Here is a 23,386-nt window from a genome sequence, read left to right on the forward strand (position 1 = left end):
GCAGCCAGGGAAAAGGAGCAGGGAAGGGAGAAGAGGACCCCCGAACCCCAGGAATGCCCAGCCATACCAACCCACCGAAGCGGGAGGAACTGTACTTACCCATCCGAGCGAGGACTCGCTGACGCATTCCTGACAGAACTACAACCGCAATGGAGGTAGCTGTCGGCCCGGTCCACTGTGAGTGAGACAACACCACAGCCCAGTCATATGTGGACCTCGGAGCAAAGCTCACCGGCCACCCCAGGAGTCATGGGGTATGTCGTAGGAGGCCCAGCCTCTTTGCAAAGGTGTGCCCACGCTTGCTGGTCGGACTGAGTAGACTACAAGGATCTGTATTATCCAGCCTGTCTCAGTTGAAAGAAGATTCTTCAAGAAAAGGTAAAATAAAATAAAATAAAATTTCTCCTCAGGGCGCTGGGCCCAAAAGGAAGCCATACGTCCTTCTCCTTGCTAGGCAGAACGAAACTGAGGCTGCATGCTGCAGTGAGGAGGGTTATGTCTGGAGGGACCGCCCCCTGGGCGGGGCTGTTAAATTCTGTTAACCACTTAAGCCCCGGACCATTTTGTTGCTAAATGCCCAAGCCAGGTTTTGCGATTCGGCACTGCGTCGCTTTAACAGACAATTGCGCGGTTGTACGATGTGGCTCCCAAACAAAATTGGCGTCCTTTTTTTCTCGCACAAATAGAGCTTTCTTTTGGTGGTATTTGATCACCTCTGCGGTTTTTATTTTTTGCGCTATAAACAAAAATAGAGAGACAATTTTGAAAAAAATTCAATATTTTTTACTTTTTGCTATAATAAATATCCCCCAAAAACATATATAAAACATTTTTTTTTCCTCAGTTTAGGCCAATACGTACGTATTCTTCTACATATTTTTGGTAAAAAAAAAAAATCGCAATAAGCGTTTATCGATTGGTTTGCGCAAAATTTATAGCGTTTACAAAATAGGGGATAGATTTATTGCATTTTTATAAATTGTTTTTGTTTTACTACTAATGGCGGCGATCAGCGACTGCGACATTATGGCGGACACTTCGGACAATTTTGACACATTTTTGGGACCATTGTCATTTTCACAGCAAAAAAATTTAAATTGCATTGTTTATTGTTTATTATTTTTTTCACTAGCGCTGCATATTTTATTATAATGACAAGTTTTGCATTTTGCCTGTTGCTGTGTATTTGGGTGTCAGCGCGATATATTTCTTACAATTTTTGGGACTTCTCAGAAGAATTAGAATTCCAAGAGTGGTGCTTGAAATATTTATGCTTACAACTTGAAATAGAATTCCCCATGGACACAGTTTAAATTGGTGCTGGGAATGGTGTTGTTTTGATTAACTTTAAGTGCTGGATTTAATTATTCCATGGATGTTATAGGACTATAGCCCTTGTGAGGCAGGAATTATTTTCAGTGATTTTATGTCTCCTGTAGTGTCCAGGCGATAACATGTCTGTCGGCATATCATATGTAAGTACTTATGGTGCATATAGAATGAAATGATTTGGGGAAGCAGATTGCAGTTTACCTGAGAAACATGTCAAGAGCCTACCCCTGTCCACTTACAAGCATTGTAACAATTTCTTATTGAACATACAGTACAATGAATACACTCCTCACAATTTTGTAAATATTTTATTATATCTTTTCATGTGACAACACTGAAGAAATGACACTTAGCTACAATGTAAAATAGTGAGTGTACAGCTTGTATAACAGTGTAAATTTGCCCTCAAAATAACTCAACACACAGCCATTAATGTCTAAACCGCTGGCAACAAAAGTGAGTACACCCCTAAGTGAGAATGTCCAAATTGGGCCTAATAAGCCATTTCTCCCTGGTGTTATCACTCTTACTCTTACATACTGGTCACTGAAAGTTCAACATGGCACCTCATGGCAAAGAACTCTCTGAGGATCTGAAAAAAATAATTGTTGCTTTACATAAAGATGGCCTAGGCTATAAGAAGATTGCCAAGACCCTGAAATTGAGCGCAGCATGGTGGCCAAGACTATATAGCGGTTTAACAGGACAGGTTACACTCAGAACAGGCCTCGCCATGGTCGGCCAAAGAAGTTGAGTGTGCGTGATCAGCGTCATATCCAGAGGTTGTCTTTGGGAAATAGATGTATGAGTGCTATCAGCATTGCTGCAGAGGTTGAAGGGGTGGGGGTCAGCCTGTCAGTGCTCAAACTATATGCCACACACTGCATCAAATTGGTCTGCATGGCTGTTGTCCCAGAAGGAAGCCTCTTCTAAAGATGATGCACAAGAAAGCCTGCAAACAGTTTGCTGAAGACAAGCAGACTAATGACATGGATTACTGGAACCATGTCCTGTTGTCTGAGGAGACCAAGATAAACTTATTTGGTTCAGATGGTGTCAAACGTGTGTGGCGGCAACCAGGTTAGGAGTACAAAGACAAGCGTGTCTTGCCTACAGTCAAGCATGGTGGTGGGAGTGTCATGGTTTGGGGCTGCATGAGTTCTATCTGCACTGGGGAGCTCCAGTTCATTGAGAGAACCATGAATGCCAACATGTACTACTGAAGCAGAGCATGATCTCCTCCCTTAAGAGACTAGGCAGTATCCCAACATGATAATTTCCCCAAGCACACCTCCAAGACGACCACTGCCTTGCTAAAGAAGCTGAGGTTAAAGGTGATGGACTGGCCAAGCATGTCTCCAGACCTAAACCCTATTGAACATCTGTGGGGCATTCTCAAATGGAAGGTAGAGGAGCGCAAGGTCTCTAAAATCCACCAGCTCCGTGATGTAATCATGGAGGAGTGGAAGAGGACTCTAGTGGCAACCTGTGAAGCTCTGGTGAACTCCATGCCCAAGAGGGTTAAGGCAGTGCTGGAAAATAATAGTGGTCACACAAAATATTGGTACTTTGGGCCCAATTTGGACATTTTCACTTAGGGGTGTACTCACTTTTGTTGCCAGCAGTTCTGTCATTAATGGCTGCGTGTTGAGTTATTTTGAGGGGACAGCAAATTTACACTGTTATACAAGCTGTACACTCACTACATTACATTGTAGCAAAGTGTCATTTCTTCAGTGTTGTCACATGAAAATATATATAAAAAAATCACAATCACTTTTGTGAGATATTGTATCTATAGTTTAGAGCTGGGAAAGGGAAATTATATTGGGGTATATGCGTTTTTGTTTCTGGATTAGCCTGGAGAGCCTGCGCATCTTTTTATATAGTGATGCTTTTAAACATCTATACGTATATATGAGAATGTTTAATAGACATGTGCAATTCATTTAGTTTCTAATTAGTGTTTTAATGAATTTTGCGAAATTCCGAATTTTTCATTTTCCGAAATTTCGAATTTCCGAATTTTCCTATTTCCGAATTTTTTAAATTTCCGAATTTTCCTATTTCCGAAATTCGTATTTTTGGAAATTAGGATTTTCGAAGTTGGGAATTTTTCGAATTTTAGATTTTCGATTTTTTTAATTTTTTAATTTTCAAATTTAATTTCTGAATTTTCGAAATTCCGAATTTTCGAAAATTCGAAAAAATTAGTATTTCTGAAATTCCGTATTTTTTTTTAATTTTCGGATTTTTCAATTTTCGTATTTCCGGATTTCGGAAATTCGAAGATTTTAATTTTCGAAAATCTACATTTTTGGAAAAATTCAGGAGAATTCCGAAATTTCGAATTTTCCTATTTCCGAATTTTGGAAATTTGGATTTTTGGAAATTTGGATTTTCGAAGTACGAAATTTTTAGAATTTCCGAAATTCCGAATTTTCGAAATTCCGAATTTCCGAATTTTCAAATAAAAAAAAATCGAAAATTCCGAATTCTGAAATTCCCCTGAATTTTTCCACTCGAAAATTTACATTTTCGAAAATTTTGATTTTCGAAAATTTTGATTTTCGAAAATTTTGATTTTCGAAAATTTTGATTTTCGAAAATTTTAAAATTTAAAAATTCGAAAATTTAAATATTCAAATTTCCGAAATTCGGAAATACGAAAATTGAAAAATGAATGGCTGTGTTGTTATTTTGTTGAGTTATTTTGAGGGGGACAGAAAATTTACACTGTTATACAAGCTGTACACTCACTACACAACATTGTAGCAAAGTGACATTTCTTCAGTGTTGTCACATGAAAATATATACAAAAAAAAAAAAATCACAAAGAGATATTGTATCTATAGTTTAGAGCTGGGAAAGAGAAATTATATTGGGGTATATGTGTTTCTGGATTAGCCTGGAGAGCCTGCGCATCTTTTTATATAGTGATGCTTTTATACATCTATACGTATAATAAACATGTGCAATTCGTTTAGTTTCTAATTAGTTTAACGAACTTGAGAAATTTAATTCCGAATTTTTCATTTTCCGAAATTTCGAATTTCCGAATTTTAAATTTCCGAATTTTCGCATTTCCGAATTTCGGAAATTCGGATATTCGGAAATTTCGATTTTCGAAGTTCGGAATTTTTCTACATTTAGATTTTCGAATTTAATTTCCGAATTAAAAAAAAAAATCGAAAATTTCGGAATTCTGAAATTCACCTGAATTTTTCCACTCGAAAATTCGAAAATTAAAATATTTGAATTTCCGAAATACGAAAATTGAAAGATTCGGAATTTCGGAAATACTACATTTTTCAAATTTTAGATTTTCGAATTTTGCAATTTCGAATTTTTTAATTCGGAAAATTCTGAATTTCGAAAATTAAAATATTTGAAAATTCGAAATTTCAAAATTAAAAAATCTAAAATTCGAATTTCCAAAATTCCAAATTTCGGAAATTAAAAATTTGAAAATTGAAAAATTCGAAGATACGAAAAGAAAAAAAAACACGGAAATCCGAAAATAAAAAGATGTTTCGAATTTTTGATTTTTTATTTTATTTCGAAATTCAGAATTTTAGAATTTTTTAATTTTAGAATTTCTAAGAGCAACATACCTCACATTAAAAATCCCTATATTTGGAGAGGAACTTGTTTCCTCCTCCCTATATATGCCAATTCTTTTAATCTACAATTTTGATGGGATTGTGAGTGACTGTTGCTCAATAGGAAGTCATTCATTCACCTACATACTTTTTCTTTAGAATACTGTGCTCATGCTGGGGGAAGCCAGAGAGAGAGAGCCACGGTGTGCCCGCACAACCAGAGAGCCACGCTGTATCCGCACCAACCAGAGAGCCACGCTATACACGAACCAACCAGAGAGCCACGCTGTACCCGCACCAACCAGAGAGCCACGCTGTACCCGCACCAACCAGAGAGCCATGCTGTACCCGCACCAACCAGAGAGCCACGCTGTACCCGAACCAACCAGAGACCCACGCTGTACCCGCACCAACCAGAGAGCCACGCTGTACCCGCACCAACCAGAGAGCCACGCTGTACCCGCACCAACCAGAGAGCCACGCTGTACCCGCACCACCAGAGAGAGAGCCCAGCTGTACCTGCACTACCAGAGAGGGAGCCCCGCTGTACCCGCACGACCAGAGAGGGAGAAAGACCGAGCCGCTGCCAGGGTACTGATATGCTACACTACTCACTAGAGTCACTCCAGGCAACGTCCAGCCAGAGGGATCACTGTTGCGGTTTCACCAGGTCTGGAATGGATATTTGGGGGGGAACCCCACGTCATTTTTTTTTAAATTGACGGCGGGGTTCCCCTAATATTCATTCCAGACCTGAAGAGCCTGGTAATGGAATTTGGGGGGACCCTCACGCTACTTATTTTTATGAATGAATTCTCTCTGAATTGCCAGAGCCGACAATTCATTATAGCCGCAAGTCCGGTTTTAAAATACTTTTTTTCCTTTCAGAAATGACACTTTGTGCACTGGAAACATGCGCTATTTCACATGCTAACTTTACACCCCCCCCCCCCCCCCCCCCCAGGTACGAAATTTAAAGGAATATTTCACTTTTATTGTTTCACCTTTAGCATTATTAAATTCACTGCTATCGAAAAAACGGCCGTTTTTAAAACTTTTTTTTGCATTGATACATGTCCCCTGGGACAGGACCCAGGTCCCCAAACACTTTTTAGGACAATAACTTGCATATTGGCCTTTAAAATTAACTCTTTAGATTTCAAATGTTCGAGTCCCATAGACTTTAACGGGGTTCTAAAGTTCACACGAACATTTGGTGTGTTCGCAAGTTCTGGTGCGAACCGAACAGGGGGGTGTTCGGCTCATCCCTAGTCATGAGTTGGTGGTAGTAAAAGGGTAAAACTGTATGCCAAAAATATTTTGTTTTGGTGTTATTTGGATGGTGAGCTGTATTGGATTTCTGCAAGACCCCGTTTAGTGTTGAGGCTAAATAATTCAATTTTAGTCTCATCTGACCATCTTAAACAAACTTAGAACCAACATTTTTTTTATACAGTAGTACCTTGGATTACAAGCAAAATTCGTTCCAGAAGAATGCTTGTAATCCAAAGCACTCGTATTTTAAAGCGCGTTTTCTCATAGGATATAATGGAAACTCAGATAATCCGTTCCACAGCTACTGTTTGACTCTGCATTACTGCATGTGAACAGAGGTGCGGGGGCGCTGGAGACACTAGGAAACACTCTGAGAAGTTCTGAGACACTCAGGAACAGAGTATTTCCGAGTGTATCTGAGCGTCATTGGCACCCCCGCACCTCTGGCCAAATGCGGCACTGTACACCCCAGTGGCCTGAATCCTGCTCGTCTTGCGAGACAACGCTCCCAAATCGACTCAGGATTTTTATAAAAAAAATTGCTTGCATTGCGAAACGCTTGTAAACCGCGCAATCCGAGGTTCGTTCCACTGTAAATCCTTGGTATCACAGTAGTGAGACATCTAGTGGCAGAACAACCTGCTTACGGATAACAAGTATTTTTTGGTGACTTATTCCGTATAACTGCATTACAATCAGTAAATTAAATCAAAGAGAATGTAGGCACACATAAAATATATATCAATACTTTTTACTATATGCAAATATATGAAGACATAAAATTAAAACTTCAAAATCCCATAAAAAAATTGTTTTAAAGCCTTGCTGTTTAAACCCTTTCATACCTAAGGCCCCGTACAGACGACCGAACATGTCTGCTGAAACTGGTCCGCGGACCAGTTTCAGCAGACATGTTCGGTCGTCTGTACAGCCGAGCGGACAGGATTCCAGCGTACATTTGCCCGCCGGGCCTTTTTCGAGCGGGCAAATATTTCTAAACATGTTTAGAAACATGCCCGCTGGAATCCTGTCCGTCGGACATGTTCGGTCGTCTGTACAGACCTACCGTACATGTCCGAGCGGCCGCCATCCCTCGCATGCGTCGAATGACTTTGACGCATGCGTGGAAGCATTGAACTGCCAGGGCCGCGCACGTCGCCGTGTATCGAGTACGCGCGGATTTCTGTAGGATGGTGTGTACAGCCATCATACAGAAATCTCCGGGCAGACATGTATGCTGAAAACAGTCCGGTGGACCGTTTTCATCGTACATGTTTGCCCGTCTGTACGAGGCCTAAGCCTATTTCTGACATTTGATGTTTACAAGTTAAAATCCGTATTTTTTGCTAGAAAATTACTTAGAACCTCCAAAAATTATATATAGCTTTTTTTAGCAGAGAATCTATAGAATAAAATGGCGATTGTTGCAATATTTAATGTCACACGGTATTTGTGTGTTTTAAACGCAACTTTTTGGGAAAAATTCACTTTCATGAATTAAAAAAAAAAATGAAAAAGTAAAGTTAGCCCAATTTTTTTGCATAATGTGAAAGATGATGTTGCGCCGAGTAAATAGATACCAAGCATGTCACACTTTATAATTGCACGCACTCGTGGAATGGCGACAAACTACGGTACCTAAAAATCTCCATAGGCGACGCTTTAAACTTTTTTTTACAGTTACCAGGTTAGAGTTACGAAATATAAAGTATAATCAGCGCAATATAAACACATAAAACAACAAGCAGCTGAACACTAGGATTCAATTAATAAAATTCCTGAGCATAAATATAAAGTAGATAGTGCAGCGCTAAAAATCCAATAATAGAAAGTCCATAGTAGAATCTTTTCTAAAAGTGACTGGTGATGGGTAAAAATCATGCAGGTGCTGTAGAGTGGTAATGAGTAGAAACACCTCCACCAATGGTAGTAATGGCCGCTCACCTCACCAATATGACCCTCTGTTAGATAAGGTCATAAACAGCATTCCCATAAGGGTATCTCCAAAGGGGGTTAATCCAGCAGTGATATGTGATAATCTCCAAAGGAAGGTCAGCAATCAGGCATCAGATCCTCCGTCCGTACTCCTCAGCTCGCGCCTCGCTCCACAACCAAGCCAGACACGCCTCCCCGTTGCTGGACGCTCCCACTCATCCGACAGACAAAAAGTTTTTGTCTGTCGGATGAGTGGGAGCGTCCAGCAACGGGGAGGCGTGTCTGGCTTGGTTGTGGAGCGAGGCGCGAGCTGAGGAGTACGGACGGAGGATCTGATGCCTGATTGCTGACCTTCCTTTGGAGATTATCACATATCACTGCTGGATTAACCCCCTTTGGAGATACCCTTATGGGAATGCTGTTTATGACCTTATCTAACAGAGGGTCATATTGGTGAGGTGAGCGGCCATTACTACCATTGGTGGAGGTGTTTCTACTCATTACCACTCTACAGCACCTGCATGATTTTTACCCATCACCAGTCACTTTTAGAAAAGATTCTACTATGGACTTTCTATTATTGGATTTTTAGCGCTGCACTATCTACTTTATATACCAGGTTAGAGTTACAGAGGAGGTCTACGGCTAGAATTATTTCTCTCGCTCTGAAGATCGCGGCGATACCTCACATGTGTGATTTGAACACCGTTTTCATATGTGGGCGCGACATCCGCATGCGTTTTCTTTGTTGCACAAGCTCGCTGGGAGCTTTTAAAAAAAAAAAAAAATCGTATTTATTTTTATAATATGAAATTGTGTTTTTTTGTTTTTTTTTACATTTTAAACACTTTTATTGCTGTCACAAGAAATGTAAACATCCCTTGTGACAGTAATAGGTGGTGACAGGTACTCTTTAGGGAGGGATCGGGGGTCTAAAATACCCCCAATCCCTCCTTTGCACTTCAAAGTATTCAGATCGCGGAAAATGGCGATTCTGAATACTGTGTACTTTTTTTAAATCCGGCGCCATTGGCAGCCGAGAAACCCGGAAGTGATGTCATGACGTCGCTTCTGTGTTAACATTGCGGAGACTGAATCAAAGCCGTTTACGGCTTAGTTTCAGTCTCCGCCTGGACACAGAAGGCGCCGGATGGAGGATCGGGTCTCCCGGTGGGCCGCATCGGTTATGTCATGTCTGGATAGTCAATCGCCGGCTCTAAACAACGGTACCGGGATGATGCCTGCAGCTGCAGGCATCATCCCGGTAAAACACCAGAAAGCAGAGGACGCATATATGCGTACGCTCGGCACGAAAGGGTTAAACATAAAAGTAGCACTTAAAGGAGGATCTGCAGTCTGCTCACATAATTTGTAATAAAAACATATTTTCTATTCTGAAGCTTCCCTCCAACCACTTTGCATAATATTTTATATATACTGTGATTCTGTACTTGCCAAATATGCTGTAGAAATCTCCCTCCACCAAGTCTGGCTGCAGCCATTTTAACTGTGGGCAGCTGAAGCTGCTGGCTGTTCACTTCCTGGATTTACACAAAGGCACACAGACACAGGCTTACCTGCACATTTCTCCTCTCTCGATGAATACACATGAATCTTTACAGTCTCTATTTATCGCTGCTCTCCAGCTCTGCTGCTCTCATATGGCTCATCCCTCCTCTACTCTTATGCCACCCCCACCCCCTGCTGGCAAAATCTCACAAATGTGCTTCTGGAAGAATAGTCAAACATTGCCATAGACACATTCCTAAACCTTGTGGAGAGCCTTCCCAGAAGAGTTGAAGCTGTTATAGCTGCAAAGGGTGGGCAAACTCAATATTAAACCCCTATGGACTAAGATTGGGATGATGCCATTAAAGTTCAAGTGCGTGTAAAGGCAGGCGTCCCAATACTTTTGGTAATATAGTGTGTGTATATATATACGTATATATATATATATATATATATATATATTGTGCTCCTAGTTTACATACCCTGGCAGAATTTATGATTTCTTGGCCATTTTTCAGAGAATATGAATGATCACACAAAAACTTTTCTTTCACTTAGGGTTAGTGTTTGGCTGAAGCCATTTATTATCAATCAACTGTGTTTACTCTTTTTAAATCATAATCACAACATAAACTACCCAAATTACCCTGTTGAAAAGCTCTTAATACCATGTATTGCCCCCTTTAACATCAATGACAGCTTGAAGTCTTCTGTGGTATTTGTGGATGAGGCTCTTTATCTTCTCAGATGGTAAAACTGCCCATTCCTCTTGGCAAAGAGCCTCCAGTTCCTGTAAATTCTTGGGCTGTCTTGCATGAACTGCATGTTTGAGATCTCCCCAGAGTGGCTCAATGATATTGAGGTCAGGAGACTGAGATGGCCACTCCAGAACCTTCACTTTATTCTGCTGTAGCCAATGACAGGTCGACTTGGCCTTGTGTTTTGGATCATTGTCATGTTGGAATGTCCAAGTACGTCCCATGCGCAGCTTCCTGGCTAATGAATGCAAATGTTCCTCCAGTATTTTTTGATAACATACTGCATTCAACTTGCCATCAATTTTGACCAAATTTCCTGTGCCTTTGTAGCTCACACATCCCCAAAAACATCAGCAATCCACCTCTGCGTGCCACAGTAGGAATGGTGTACCTTTCATCATAGGACTTGCTGACTCCTCTCCAAAATGTAGCATTTATGGTTGTGGCCAAAAAGCTCAATTATGGTCTCATCATTCCAAATGACTTTGTGGCAGAAGGTTTAAGGCTTGTCTCTGTGCTGTTTGGCGTATTGCAAGTGGGATACTTTGTTGTATTTGCGTAGTAATGGCTTTCTTCTGGCGACTGGACCATGCAGCACATCTTTCTTCAAGTGCTTCCTTATTGTGCAACTTAAAACAGCCACACCACATGTTTTCAGAGTCCTGTATCTCCCCTGAAGATATTTGTGGGTTTTTCTTTGCATCTCAAACTATTTTCCTGGCAGTTGTAGTTTAAAACCTAGTTAGTCTACCTGACCGTGGTTTCAACAGAACCTCTAATTTTCTACTTCTTGATTAGAGTTTGAAAACTGCCGATTGGCATTCTCAATTCCTTGGATATCGTTTTATATCCCTTTCCTGTTTTATACAGTTCAACTACCTTTTCCCGCAGATCCTCTGACAATTATTTTGCTTTCCCCATGACTCGGAATCCAGAAAGGTCAGTGCAGCAATGGATGAAAGGTGCAAGGGTATGTCAGGAGTCCGGAAACTCATTGACCTTTTATACACACACACCAATTACAAGCAAACAGATCACAAGTGAGGATGGTTACCTTTAATAGCCATGCAAACCCCTTTGTGTCAACTTGTGTGTATGTTATCAGGCCAAAATCACCCGGGTATGTAAACTTTTGATCAGGGTCATTTGGGTATTTTCTGTTGCCATTATGATTTAAAAAGAGTAAACGCAGTTGATTGATAATAAATGGCTTCAGCCAAACACCAACCCCATGAGTGAAAAAAACTATTTTGTGTTATCATTCATATTCTCTGAAAAATGCCAGGGTATGTAAACTTATGAGCACAACTGTAATAAAATATTTACAAAAAATGTAGATATATATATATATATATATATATATATATATATATATATATATACCCACACACACACACACACACACACATACATACATATACTATACATTAATTACCCACTTTTGTCACCGTACACACACTTTTTTCTCAATCTGTTGATTACCTTTCCTACCCCTGCATCTATTTCAATCTGATCCCCACTTCACAACGATTTCACTAAAGTCTGGTTGCTCTGTTCCCAACAACATGGCAAAGTTGACAGGGACTACTACAAAGAAGATCACTATCAGTGCGTTAGGGAAATGGCTTTACACAGACACTGAATGGGCAAAATTACGTCACTTTTTATCATACTTTATTTGAACTTTTCTACCTTTATGAACCACAATATATGCTGTAAGCTCTTTTGTAGTTAAATACAAAACAAAGAAACAAACTGCCTGATGGTAATCATCTTAAATGAATAAATAGAGTACCGATTTTCAAGAGATGTGGATGGGTAAAAGGACTGGGCTGTCCCAAATTTCTTTTTGGAAAGCTGAATAGTGGATGAGAATTTGTAGATAACCATCGTGTCAAGCAAAAAGCACCAGCTGTAAAGAAAGAAATGATAATGTAAGTATTTTTTTTATTTACAGATAGAAAAAAAATAGATATGTCCATCAAGTAAAAAAACAAAATAATAATAAAAAAAATTATATATATATATATATATATATATATATATATATATATATATATATATATATATATATATATATATATATATATTTCACATCATCTTTGATCAACTCATACACACACAGTACACATTGCTAAGAGGATATTTATTCTTTTGGTAAAAAAAAAAAAAAGTAATTAAAACAACATCTAACTCAATTTGGGGGCAACAACACTCCCCCGTTATCAGGGCTCAATACAGGATATACCGTAATTTGGATAGACTTAGAAGACATTGACTTCACAGATCTGTATTAGAGCTAGTATTGAACACTCCACATGGAGTAATAGCTTGCCAGCAGATGCTACGCATTTGCTTTCCAGTGTAGCTATATGGATCCTTTGTGTAATAAATTATCATATTATAAATCACCTCTTCTGGCATAGAGGGAGGTGGGATAATAAAGTAGAGTTACCACTTCCCGAGTGTACAGTAATTCGAAACAAGAACCAAATGCAGACTTTTAAGGTACCCAACACAGTTTTGATAATATAATCAACTGACTTTATTTGATACAAAATAAAAAGCTAAAAATATATATACACATTTTGCTTAATTGCTTCACCATTCAGAATTGTCCACAGTTCACATTTATCTGCATTAACAGAATTTATGTGAGAAAGTTATAGATTATAACCCTATGTTAAAGTGGATGTAAAACCACCACTCACCCAGTATAATAATATACTAATGGCACAGTATAAATGATTATACTGTATACATGCAAGCCTCCTGCATGTATCCCTACCTTGCAAATGTCAACCCCTTCAACAGTAGAAGCCTCACAAAACTCTGGAATCAGTGGGCGGGTGTCTTTGCCGAAGCTCGACTCAGAGTCATGATGTCACAAGACTCCCCACCCACCTCCCTCTACCCTCTCCTACTCTTGAGTCACACTGATCAGCCCTGAGTCAATACTTTGTAGAACCGTCTTTTGCTGCAATTACAGCTGCAAGTCATATTGGGAATGTCTTGACCAGCTTTGCACATCTAGAGAGTGACATTTTTGCCCATTCTTCTTTGCAAAATAGCTCAAGCTCTGTCAGATTGGATGGAGAACGTCTGTGAACAGCAATTTTCAAGTATTGCCACAGATTCTCAATTGGATTTAGGTCTGGACTTTGACTGGGCCATTCTAATACATGAATATGATTTTATCTAAACCATTCCATTGTATCTCTGGCTTTATGTTTAGGGTTGTTGTCCTGCTGAAAGGTGAACCTCCATCCCAGGCTCAAGTCTTTTGCAGACTCGAATAGGTAAGATTCTAAGATTGCCCTGTATTTGGCTCCATCCATCTTCCCATCAACTCTGACTAGCATCCTTGTCCCAGCTGAAGAAAAGCATCCCCACAACATGATGCTGCCACTACCACGTTTCATGGTATGTTCAGGGTGATGTGCAATGTTAGTTTTCCACCTCACATCGCGTTTTGTTTTTAGCCCAAAAAGTAAAACTTTGTTCTCATCTAACCTAAGCACCTTCTTCCACAGGTTTGCAGTGTCCCCACATAGTTTCCCGCAAACTGCAAACTGGACTTCTTATGGCTTTCTTTCAACAATGTTTTTCTTCTTGTCACTCTTCCATAAGGGCCAGATTTGTGGAGTGCACGACTAATAGTTATATTTTTGGTTGTAACATGACAAAATGTAGAAAATCTCAAGGGGTAGGAATACTTTTTAAAAGGCACTTTATATTTATATATATATATATATATATATATATATATATATATATATATATATATATATATATATATACACACATACACACACACACATACATACATATACACACATACATACATATACACACACATACACATACACACACACAGTATTTCATAAAAGTTAGTGCACCCCTTCACATTTTTGGAAATATTTTATTTTATCTTTTCATGTGCCAACACTGAAGAAATTACACTTTGCTACAATTTAAAGTAGTGAGTGTACAGCTTGTGCAAAAACAATAAGGATATGGACAGCCGCACTCCAGTAACTTGAAAAAAGAAGTGCCCTTTATTGGGTACAGGAAAAAATGCACTACAGATATCAGCACACAGTGGGATAAACAGCTGATGACACATTGAGTGTCAATGCTTAATCATAGCTATAGATGAAATAAAAAATAACAGGTATACATATACACACATAAATCTATGCTTAATTGGACCCACCCAGCATGTGATTGACTACAGCAATTAGCCAGTATCCAACACACATGCGGGGGGGGGGGGGGGTGGGGAGAAAAGGCATAGGTGAAAAAAAGCACACATAAAACAAACTGGCTTGCAAAGTGAAACAAATCTGTGAATACAAGTGTGGACAATAATAAATGTGACCAAAAAGGCAACACATAATTATGTAAAAATATAAATAGTAATCAAAGACATATTAAAAGCTGAGGTATGACAGGGATGTGGTGTAAATGTAAATGTGAATAAAGAAAGTGAGTTGATGATTAATGAAAATGTATTATAAGCATGTGCTAAATGAAGACCGACAAGCCCATATAATCGAAGCATGTGATGTCACTTATATTTAAAAGAAGAAAAAAACAGTGCAGCGCTAGTGAATGATATTGTGCTCATATAAATTAATAATAAACAAAAAAAGTCATTCTGGAATAAACTGAAAATTTAGCCAGAATAGGAAAAAACATAAAAATGCAGATGGATATATGAAGAAAAGGTCTTAAAAAGCCACGAAACAAAGTTCATATGACTCTATCCAGTAATTTTCCTTGTGAAAGAGAAGTGGATTGTGCAGACAATGTGAAAGACTCTTGATTGATGTGAGGTAAGCTGTCACCAATACACCCGTGAGGAAGGATAAGATTGCCTGCTTACCAGATGAAAAGACTGTTTTGCATCAGTCTAATAGGGCCTGTGGGAAGTCTGGTCTCCCAATACCTTAGCCGTCAAGATAACCACGGTATAGCTCAGCATACAATCCGAAGAGTCATAAACCAAAAAAAAGAGAAGAAGGACCTCTCATAGCGTATAACGTTTAAAAATAGAAGAGGGTTTAATAAAAATTGCACTTACAATTAGGCAATATAAATACAGCATGGATAGCAAAACGTCTCCGATCTCTTATTCCGATGCTTCTCGCTACTCGGTCAGGAAAACACAGCCGGCGTTCAGGACGGAACGCGATGACGTCACGGCACCCTACGATCGTTTCGTCGCTAATGGACTTCAACGGGGGAGTAAGCCGGATGTTGACGTCAGCGCGCTAGGTGTTTAAATACCCACGGGTTCCATGTTGGAAAACTCGGGGAGAGTCCTCATAGTGACTGAGGGCAAAATATTTGAGTAGCGAGAAATGGAAAAGTGTTCTAATCATGTTGTACATAACGTATTATATTAGTACAGAACGCGGGGGTGTTTAATAACTGGTAGCGGAGCATCGAATAATGAAAATAAGATCGGAGGTTAACAATATATGCAAAAAGATTGTATCATAAATTTGCATAATCATAAAAATCAATCTATATTTAATTAGAAAAGATCTATATCATAAAAATCATCTATATTTAATTAGAGAAGATCTATAAATTAATTTAAATTTTGATAATGATTATGATAATTAAAATTGGAATAAAAAAATTAATTAAAAAAAAAAAAAAAAAAAAAAAAAAAATTTTATTATGAATTATTTAAAAAGCAGTTTATATCCCAATCTACGTTAAGTCCGAACGGAATAAAAGATTTCATAGAAAAAATCCAGCGAGTTTCAAGCCTAGATATGGCCCGAACCATATTAGTACCACGCCAATGAGGACGAATGTTATCTATGGCAAAAAAACTTGTCCCCTTTAATTGTCTCCCATGGAATTTATCGTAATGTTTCGAGAGGTTATGTTTAGGGAACCCGCTTTTGATCCTGCCCACATGCTCACTAAGACGTATATGCAGTTCTCTCTTAGTACGGCCGATATATTGCTTTGAGCATGGACATTGAATCATGTAAACAACGTATTTTGTTGAGCAAGTCATAAATGAATCTATGTCATAAATTGTACCAGTAGCTGTTGATTGAAAATTAGTACATTTCCGTTCCCTAAAGGAATTTACCTTGCAGATATTACATCTGCGACATGGGAAAAAACCTTTAAGGGACTGGAAAAATGACATAGTTCTTGGTGGATCTATAGCATTTGGTGCAATTTTTAGCCTTAAAGCAGGTGCCCCCTTAAAAATCACGATTGGATTATCAGGGATAAGTGATCCAATAATCTTATCACTTTTAAGAATGTCCCAATGCTTTTTTAAGATTTTTTTAATTGAAAAATGCTGATTTGAATATTTGGTAGTTAGGGACCAGCTAAATTTTTCTGAAGGAATAGGGTTCTTACTACTGTTTTTTACCAATAAGGATTCTCTATCCATCTGTTCCACCTTTCTCATGGTTTCGTTAATCAAAACTTCTTGATATCCTTTAGTCAAAAATCTTTGTTTCAGAACGTGTGCTTGTTCATGGTAGTCCTTAATATCAGTGCAGTTCCTCCTTATGCGTTGAAATTGACCTTTAGGTACTGCGGCTAACCATGAGCTATGATGACAGCTTGTGACAGGAATAAAAGCGTTCCTATCTGTCTCTTTGAAGAACGTGTTGGTAATCAGTTTATCTTCTTTTACATAAATGTTTAGATCCAAAAAATGGATGTGGGAGGTGCTAATATCATATTGAAGAGAAATACCCCTCGTATTGGAATTTAATTTAAAAAAGAATTCCTCAAGTGATGTTGTGTCTCCCTCCCATATGACTAACACGTCATCTATATAGCGTTTCCAAAGTCGTAATTGTGAGGGTGGTTGATCATCAATAGCTTCTCGTTCCCAATGAGCCATAAATAAATTGGCTAGGCTGGGGGCGAATTTAGCCCCCATCGCCACGCCACAGATCTGAAGAAAAAAGGTACCACCGAACCAAAAATAGTTATGTGTAGTTGCAAATCTTAACAACTCCAAAATAAACTCCTTCTGTAAGGGTGGTATATCAGATTCTTGCTGGAGGTAAAAGTCCACTGCCTGCAGACCATGTTGATGTGAGATAACCGTGTATAAAGAAGCCACATCAGCAGTGGCAAGGATATAGCCATCCTTCCATTGGACCTCTTTTAATAGATTCAAGACTTCAGTGGTGTCTCTAAGGAAAGCAGGAGTCGATTTCACTAAGGGTTGTAAAAAACTATCTACATATTTACCTATCCTGGCCGTGACGGAATCTATTCCGCTTATAATTGGACGGCCAGGGGGTTTAACTAAACTTTTATGAAGTTTAGGTAAATAGTATATCACCGGTACTCGCGGTGTGATGGGTATGAGATGGGCATGTTCTTTTTTGTTAAGAATCCCCTTATGTAGGCCTTGATCCACAAGATTGGATAACAACTTCCTATATTTTACTGTAGGATTCGAAGGTAGGGGGGTGTATGTTGAACTATCAGACAATTGTCGATTCATTTCTTCAACATACTGGGACTTGTCTAAAATGACAATCCCCCCCCCTTTGTCTGCAGGTCTAATTACTATCTCATTCCGCTGACAGATCTTCTTGATGTTAGTCTGAATAGGGAAAACACCTCTAGGTTTAGTAATTTTGAGAGACAGAAGATCTTTTGTAACCAGTTCTTTAAATACTTGTATCGCAGGAGCAACAAAGCCTGGTGGATTGAATAGTGATGCATTCCTCAGATTGCTATGTTGAATAGGAGCACAAATGGTAGGTGGAACGTCGTCTGAATTGACTCCAGATCGTCGAATAGAAGATGGGGGAATCCTATGGATAACCTGAGTGCCATTTCCAATTGGATTTAAAATGAAATGTCTTTTAATATTCATCTTGCGGATGAATTTGTTAACATCAATAAAGGTCTCAAATTTATTGAGTTGATGTGGGGGGGCATATTTAAGACCGTGACTCAAAACATTTTGCTCGCCGACTGTTAATGAGGCTGAGCTAAGATTGAAAATACCAGCTAGGTCCGTGGTTTTCCTCTCTTTGGCCCGAATTCGCCTCCCCCCTCTGATGCCTCTCTGTCGTCGTACTCCTTTTTGCTCTGACTCCGTGTCATGGGAAAAAAACGAGGAGGACTAGTAATCCCATACTCCCGTGGAGATTCAACTTATATTTAAAGCAAGAACAGAATGATGTGAGCAAGGAACCAATTGCAATATATATTATAATAGAAAAAATTGTGATTATTATGTTATGTTAATAAGTATGTAGAATATGTGAAAAGTATACATGGGTATAAATACACAAATATATGTGTAAAAGATATATATGTATAAAAAGTGTCATAAAACTAATAATGAACCGGTAAAAGATTATATAAATGCAAAGGTGCCCAGTAGTGTGTGGTGTTGGAAAAAAGTAATAAGTAAAAGAATAGACAGAATTTCGAAAGGTACATCACTAAAGGGATGTATCACCTCCCTCAGTGTATGTGTATATGTATAGAGGTCCATTACCGTGTGCTGTGGAAAAGCCCAACAAGGGCAATAAAAAATATATATGTAAATAAATACATATATATATATATATATGCACAGAACGTATGAAGGCCGTACACATAAGGAGAGGGGGGGAAAGGGGTACCAAATGAAATGTGTCTTTGGAAGTAGTGAAATTTTCCAGATAAATAAAACCATGTTTTCTTCATTTTTGAAATTATAAGTAAAATATTAAATGAAAGTAAAAATGAGTGAGTAGAACCCTCTAAAACCAAAATCATGTAAGTGGTAGGTATATTGAAATATTGTATAGATGATGTAAAAATTACAACACGTATATAAAACCATACCAAATAGACAATTATGGTGGATAACCTGTAAATCATGAACCGATGCCAGAACCCAATAGGTACATGAAATGAGATCTGCAGTTAATCAGGCTAGTAATGGATATATATATATGCACATGAGGGAAAACCAAAAAACCTCCAACTGCACATGTATATAATATGCATGCATGTGTATATGTACTCAGCTAGGGAATATACTAGTCCTTACTGCCAATGATATAGTATATCTGATATTGAGGCGCTTGTAATGGCTACCCACTGGTGTGAGGGTCTCAGCCGTTGGAGACGTCCTTTTCCCTGGCAAGCTGCGATATGCAGGTACCGCCGGTATATCCCATCGAACGCCCTTCCAAGAAACGAGACGTGCTACGTTTGAAGGGTCAAGCAGACTGACTTTATTTTCCACATTTTTCCTCCTTATATCTGGTTACAACTGTACAGAAACAAAATGACACTCCCCCCCTCATCACACACTAAGGCTAATTACTAAACATTCTTTAATTAATAACAACAAAACCTTCACCCACTCCGTCTCCTAGGCAGACGTTTCGTCTCCGCATACAGAGACAGTGTTATCACACATAAACAGTTTTTAGCATGCATAATTATAGTTCTGAGAGCAGACCTGGGATTAACACCTGTCCATTACAACACCTTTATACAAGGACAATGGACTGCCTCCCAGGCCCTGACGCAATTAGCATGTCACTAGACTGAGTCATAGAATATTGACTGGTTGGAGTCACAATTAACCAACATCTTGTAGTCTCTCAAGATCCTGCAATTATTATCAATGTCCAGGCAGAATAGTCCATAATCCGTTACAGCGCTTGACCCCACTAGTACAAGAACAAGTGTGAAAGGACCCTGTGTGAAAGGGCCATGTAAAAAGAGGTTACATATGGGAATAGATTTCTGTGTGTATATGTATACCTGTTATTTTTTATTTCATCTATAGCTATGATTAAGCATTGACACTCAATGCGAAACGCGTCAGCTGTTTATCCCACTGTGTGCTGATATCTGTAGTGCATTTTTTCCTGTACCCAATAAAGGGCACTTCTTTTTTCAAGTTACTGGAGTGCGGCTGTCCATATCCTTATTGTTTTTGCACATCCTGTGCATTACCAGCACCCATCTGCTTCTGAGTGGACATCAATTACCCTAGTGAGCTCACCTGGAGCGGCAGCTCTCTTACCTGAGTGTACAGCTTGTTTAACAGTGTAAATATGCTGCCCCCTAAAAATAACTTAACACACAGCCATTAAAGGAGAAGTCCAGCCTGGGCTTGTTTGGCTGGGCTTCTCCTAAGGGTCACAGGAGTGCAATTCGTTTTGCACTCCTCTGACCATTTTCAGCAGAAAGTGGTCTGAAGTCTGCTGACGTCACACAGATCAGTCCGATGGCCATCTCAGCCTCTCAGCGAGCCGCTGAGATGGCCGCTACCCACCCCTCCACAGCTCAGCGCTCCAATGAGCGTGGAGGAGCAGAGCAGGAGAGCTGCTGTCTGACAGGCAGCAGCTCTGTGCTCGGGGAGCTGAGAGAACTGAGCCATCAGTGATGTTCGGTGGCTCGGTTCTCAGTGCAGAGGCGGCAGGGGACCGATGCTGCATCCACCTAGGGAAGTATGATTATGGGGGGAAAAAATCCCATATTTCTCTTTTAATGTCTAAACCACTGGCAACAAAAGTGAGTGCACCCCTAAGTGAAAATTTCCAAATTGGGCCCAAAGTGTCAATATTCTATGTGGCCACCATTATTTTCCAGCACTGCCTTAACCCTCTTGGGCATGGAGTTTATCAGAGCTTCACAGGTTGCCACTGGAGTCATCTTACATGCTTGACAAGTCCATCACCTTTACCCTCAGCTTCTTTAGCACAACAGTGGTCGTCTTGGAGGTGTGTTTGGGGTTTTTATGTTGGAATATTGAGCTGTGGCCCAATCTCCAAACAGAGGGGATCATACTCTGCTTTAGCACATTCATGGTTCTCTCCATGAACTGTAGCTCCCCAGTGCCAGCAGCATTTAAGCAGCCCCAGACCATGCCACCCCCACCACCACCCTCAACTGTAGGCAAAACACTCTTGTCTTTGTACTCCTCATCTGGTTCCCACCACACATGCTTGACACCATTTGAACTAGAGCTGCACGATTCTGGCCAAAATGAGAATCACGATTTTTTTGCTTAGAATGAAGATCACGATTCTCTCACGATTATCACGGTGTAAAATCGTTTACATTTATACAAAAAAAAATTGGCCAACTTTACTGGCTAGTTTTTTTTAATTCATTAAAGTAATTTTTTCCAAAAAAATAGCATTTAAAAAGACTGCTGCGCAAATACAGTGCAACATAAAATATTGCAACAACCACCATTTTATTCTCTAGGGTCTCTACTAAAAAAATATATAATGTTTGGGGGTTCTAAGTAATTTTCTAGCAAAAAAAAATAATGTAATAATGAAAGAACCACTATAAAAAACAAAAAAGTTCAATATGGTCAAACAGCGCATGAAAAATTGGTTATAACTGTCCAATTTCAATAAAATAAGAGCATTCATCTGAAAACGGCAACCAAACTTGCTGAGAAAGTTGCAGGAAACCGCCGCGTAGGGAGAGTACACTTTGGAACGCACGCTTGGAGCGCACGCGTCACTTCCGGGTCGCCGTTTAGAATCCCACCCTGACCAGTTTCGCTGTCCAATCAGCTTCTACAGAGGGCGTGCCCTCTGTAGAAGCTGCAACTTTCTCAGCAAGTTTGGTTGTAAAGTTTACCTGGGGAATCGGATGCCGGTCAGAGGACACCTTCACTTACCGAGGATAAACGTTTGCTATCATCTATTTTGCGGTACGTGCATTTAGAGCGGGGATCTGGTGTTTTAAAGGGAATACTTCTTTTTGTGGAATAAAAACGGGATTACACTATTGTCTGGAGCCTTTCCTTTACCTGATACCTACTTGAGAAACGGAGGATCCGGAGAGAAAAGATACCTTTCAGTGTATATTATATTTTGCCTTCTGGTGAGTGAGTACCGCGAAGGGGAGTGTGCCCCACAAGTGGTGTCTTATCCTGGGAAGAGGTGTAGGATATTCTATCAACTATCTCCACTACCTTGATCTTCTAAATCCGTTTTCAGATGAATGCTCTTATTTTATTGAAATTGGACAGTTATAACCAATTTTTCATGCGCTGTTTGACCATATTGAACTTTTTGTTTTTTTATAGTGGTTCTTTCATTATTATGTTTTGATGCATACGTCTTTTGATAGTATGTTTTAAATAGCTGCTTTCACACAATATTTGCCTGTTTCTAGTATAATTTGGTAAATACTAATATATCCACATTAGTCTAACTGCTTAGAGGTTATTTGTCAGACCATTAACCTCTGGGTGATTGATTCATTTGTCAACATATCATTTGTGGCTGTGCATCCTGGCGCTGAGGTGTGCCACTAGGCCTAGTGTGGCATTGTTTTAAAAAAAAATAATGATTTTAACTTGAAAAGAGCTGTCAGAAAAAGGTTTGGTGTTTAAGTGGTTAAACTTCCCTAATTTACATACAGAAGTTTATTCCTTTGAAGTGATACAATGTTTAGACTTAACTTTCCACTGATAAAGAATGTTTTTAAAACTTGGCAGGCTGCCCAGACTTGGCAGATTGCCCAGACTGACTTTTGGCTGAGAGCAGACAGGAAATTCTTTGCATACCAAAGTGCAGAGAGAAAATTATTTTCATGTCAAAGATTGTGAAACCCTGTGTCAAGAATCGGAAAAAGATCGGGATAACGATTCTTGACGATTAATCGTGCAGCTCTAATTTGAACCAAATACGTTTATCTTGGTCTCATCAGACCAGTAATCCATGTCCTTAGTCTGCTTGTCTTCATCAAACGGTTTGCTGGCTTTCTTGTGCATAATTTTTAGAAGAGGCTTCCTTCTGGGACGACAGCCATGCAGACCAATTTGGTGCAGTGTGACCCCCCCCCCCCTCACCTCTTCAACCTCTGTAGCAATCATACATCTATTTCCCAAAGACAACCTCTGCATATGACGCTGAGAACATGCACTCAACTTCTTTGGAGGAACTTGACTGGCCTAAGCTCAGTCCTGACCTCAACCCA

At 39.4% G+C, this 23,386-nt stretch overlaps 1 protein-coding gene across 2 annotated transcripts in view; it reads right to left on the reverse strand.

Annotated features, from left to right (window-relative positions):
- The window catches only part of XPNPEP3 (X-prolyl aminopeptidase 3), a 255,076-nt gene that overhangs the window by 178,778 nt on the left and 52,912 nt on the right, over positions 1-23,386 (reverse strand). For both annotated transcript variants that reach the window (XM_040359658.1, XM_040359657.1), the window contains exon 2: positions 12,207-12,323. In XM_040359658.1, coding sequence (XP_040215592.1) covers positions 12,207-12,323 — 117 coding nt within the window. The remainder of the gene's footprint in view (positions 1-12,206; positions 12,324-23,386) is intronic.

The sequence above is a fragment of the Rana temporaria genome, chromosome 7 (assembly GCF_905171775.1).
Source record: "Rana temporaria chromosome 7, aRanTem1.1, whole genome shotgun sequence".
NCBI classification, from domain to species: domain Eukaryota; kingdom Metazoa; phylum Chordata; class Amphibia; order Anura; family Ranidae; genus Rana; species Rana temporaria.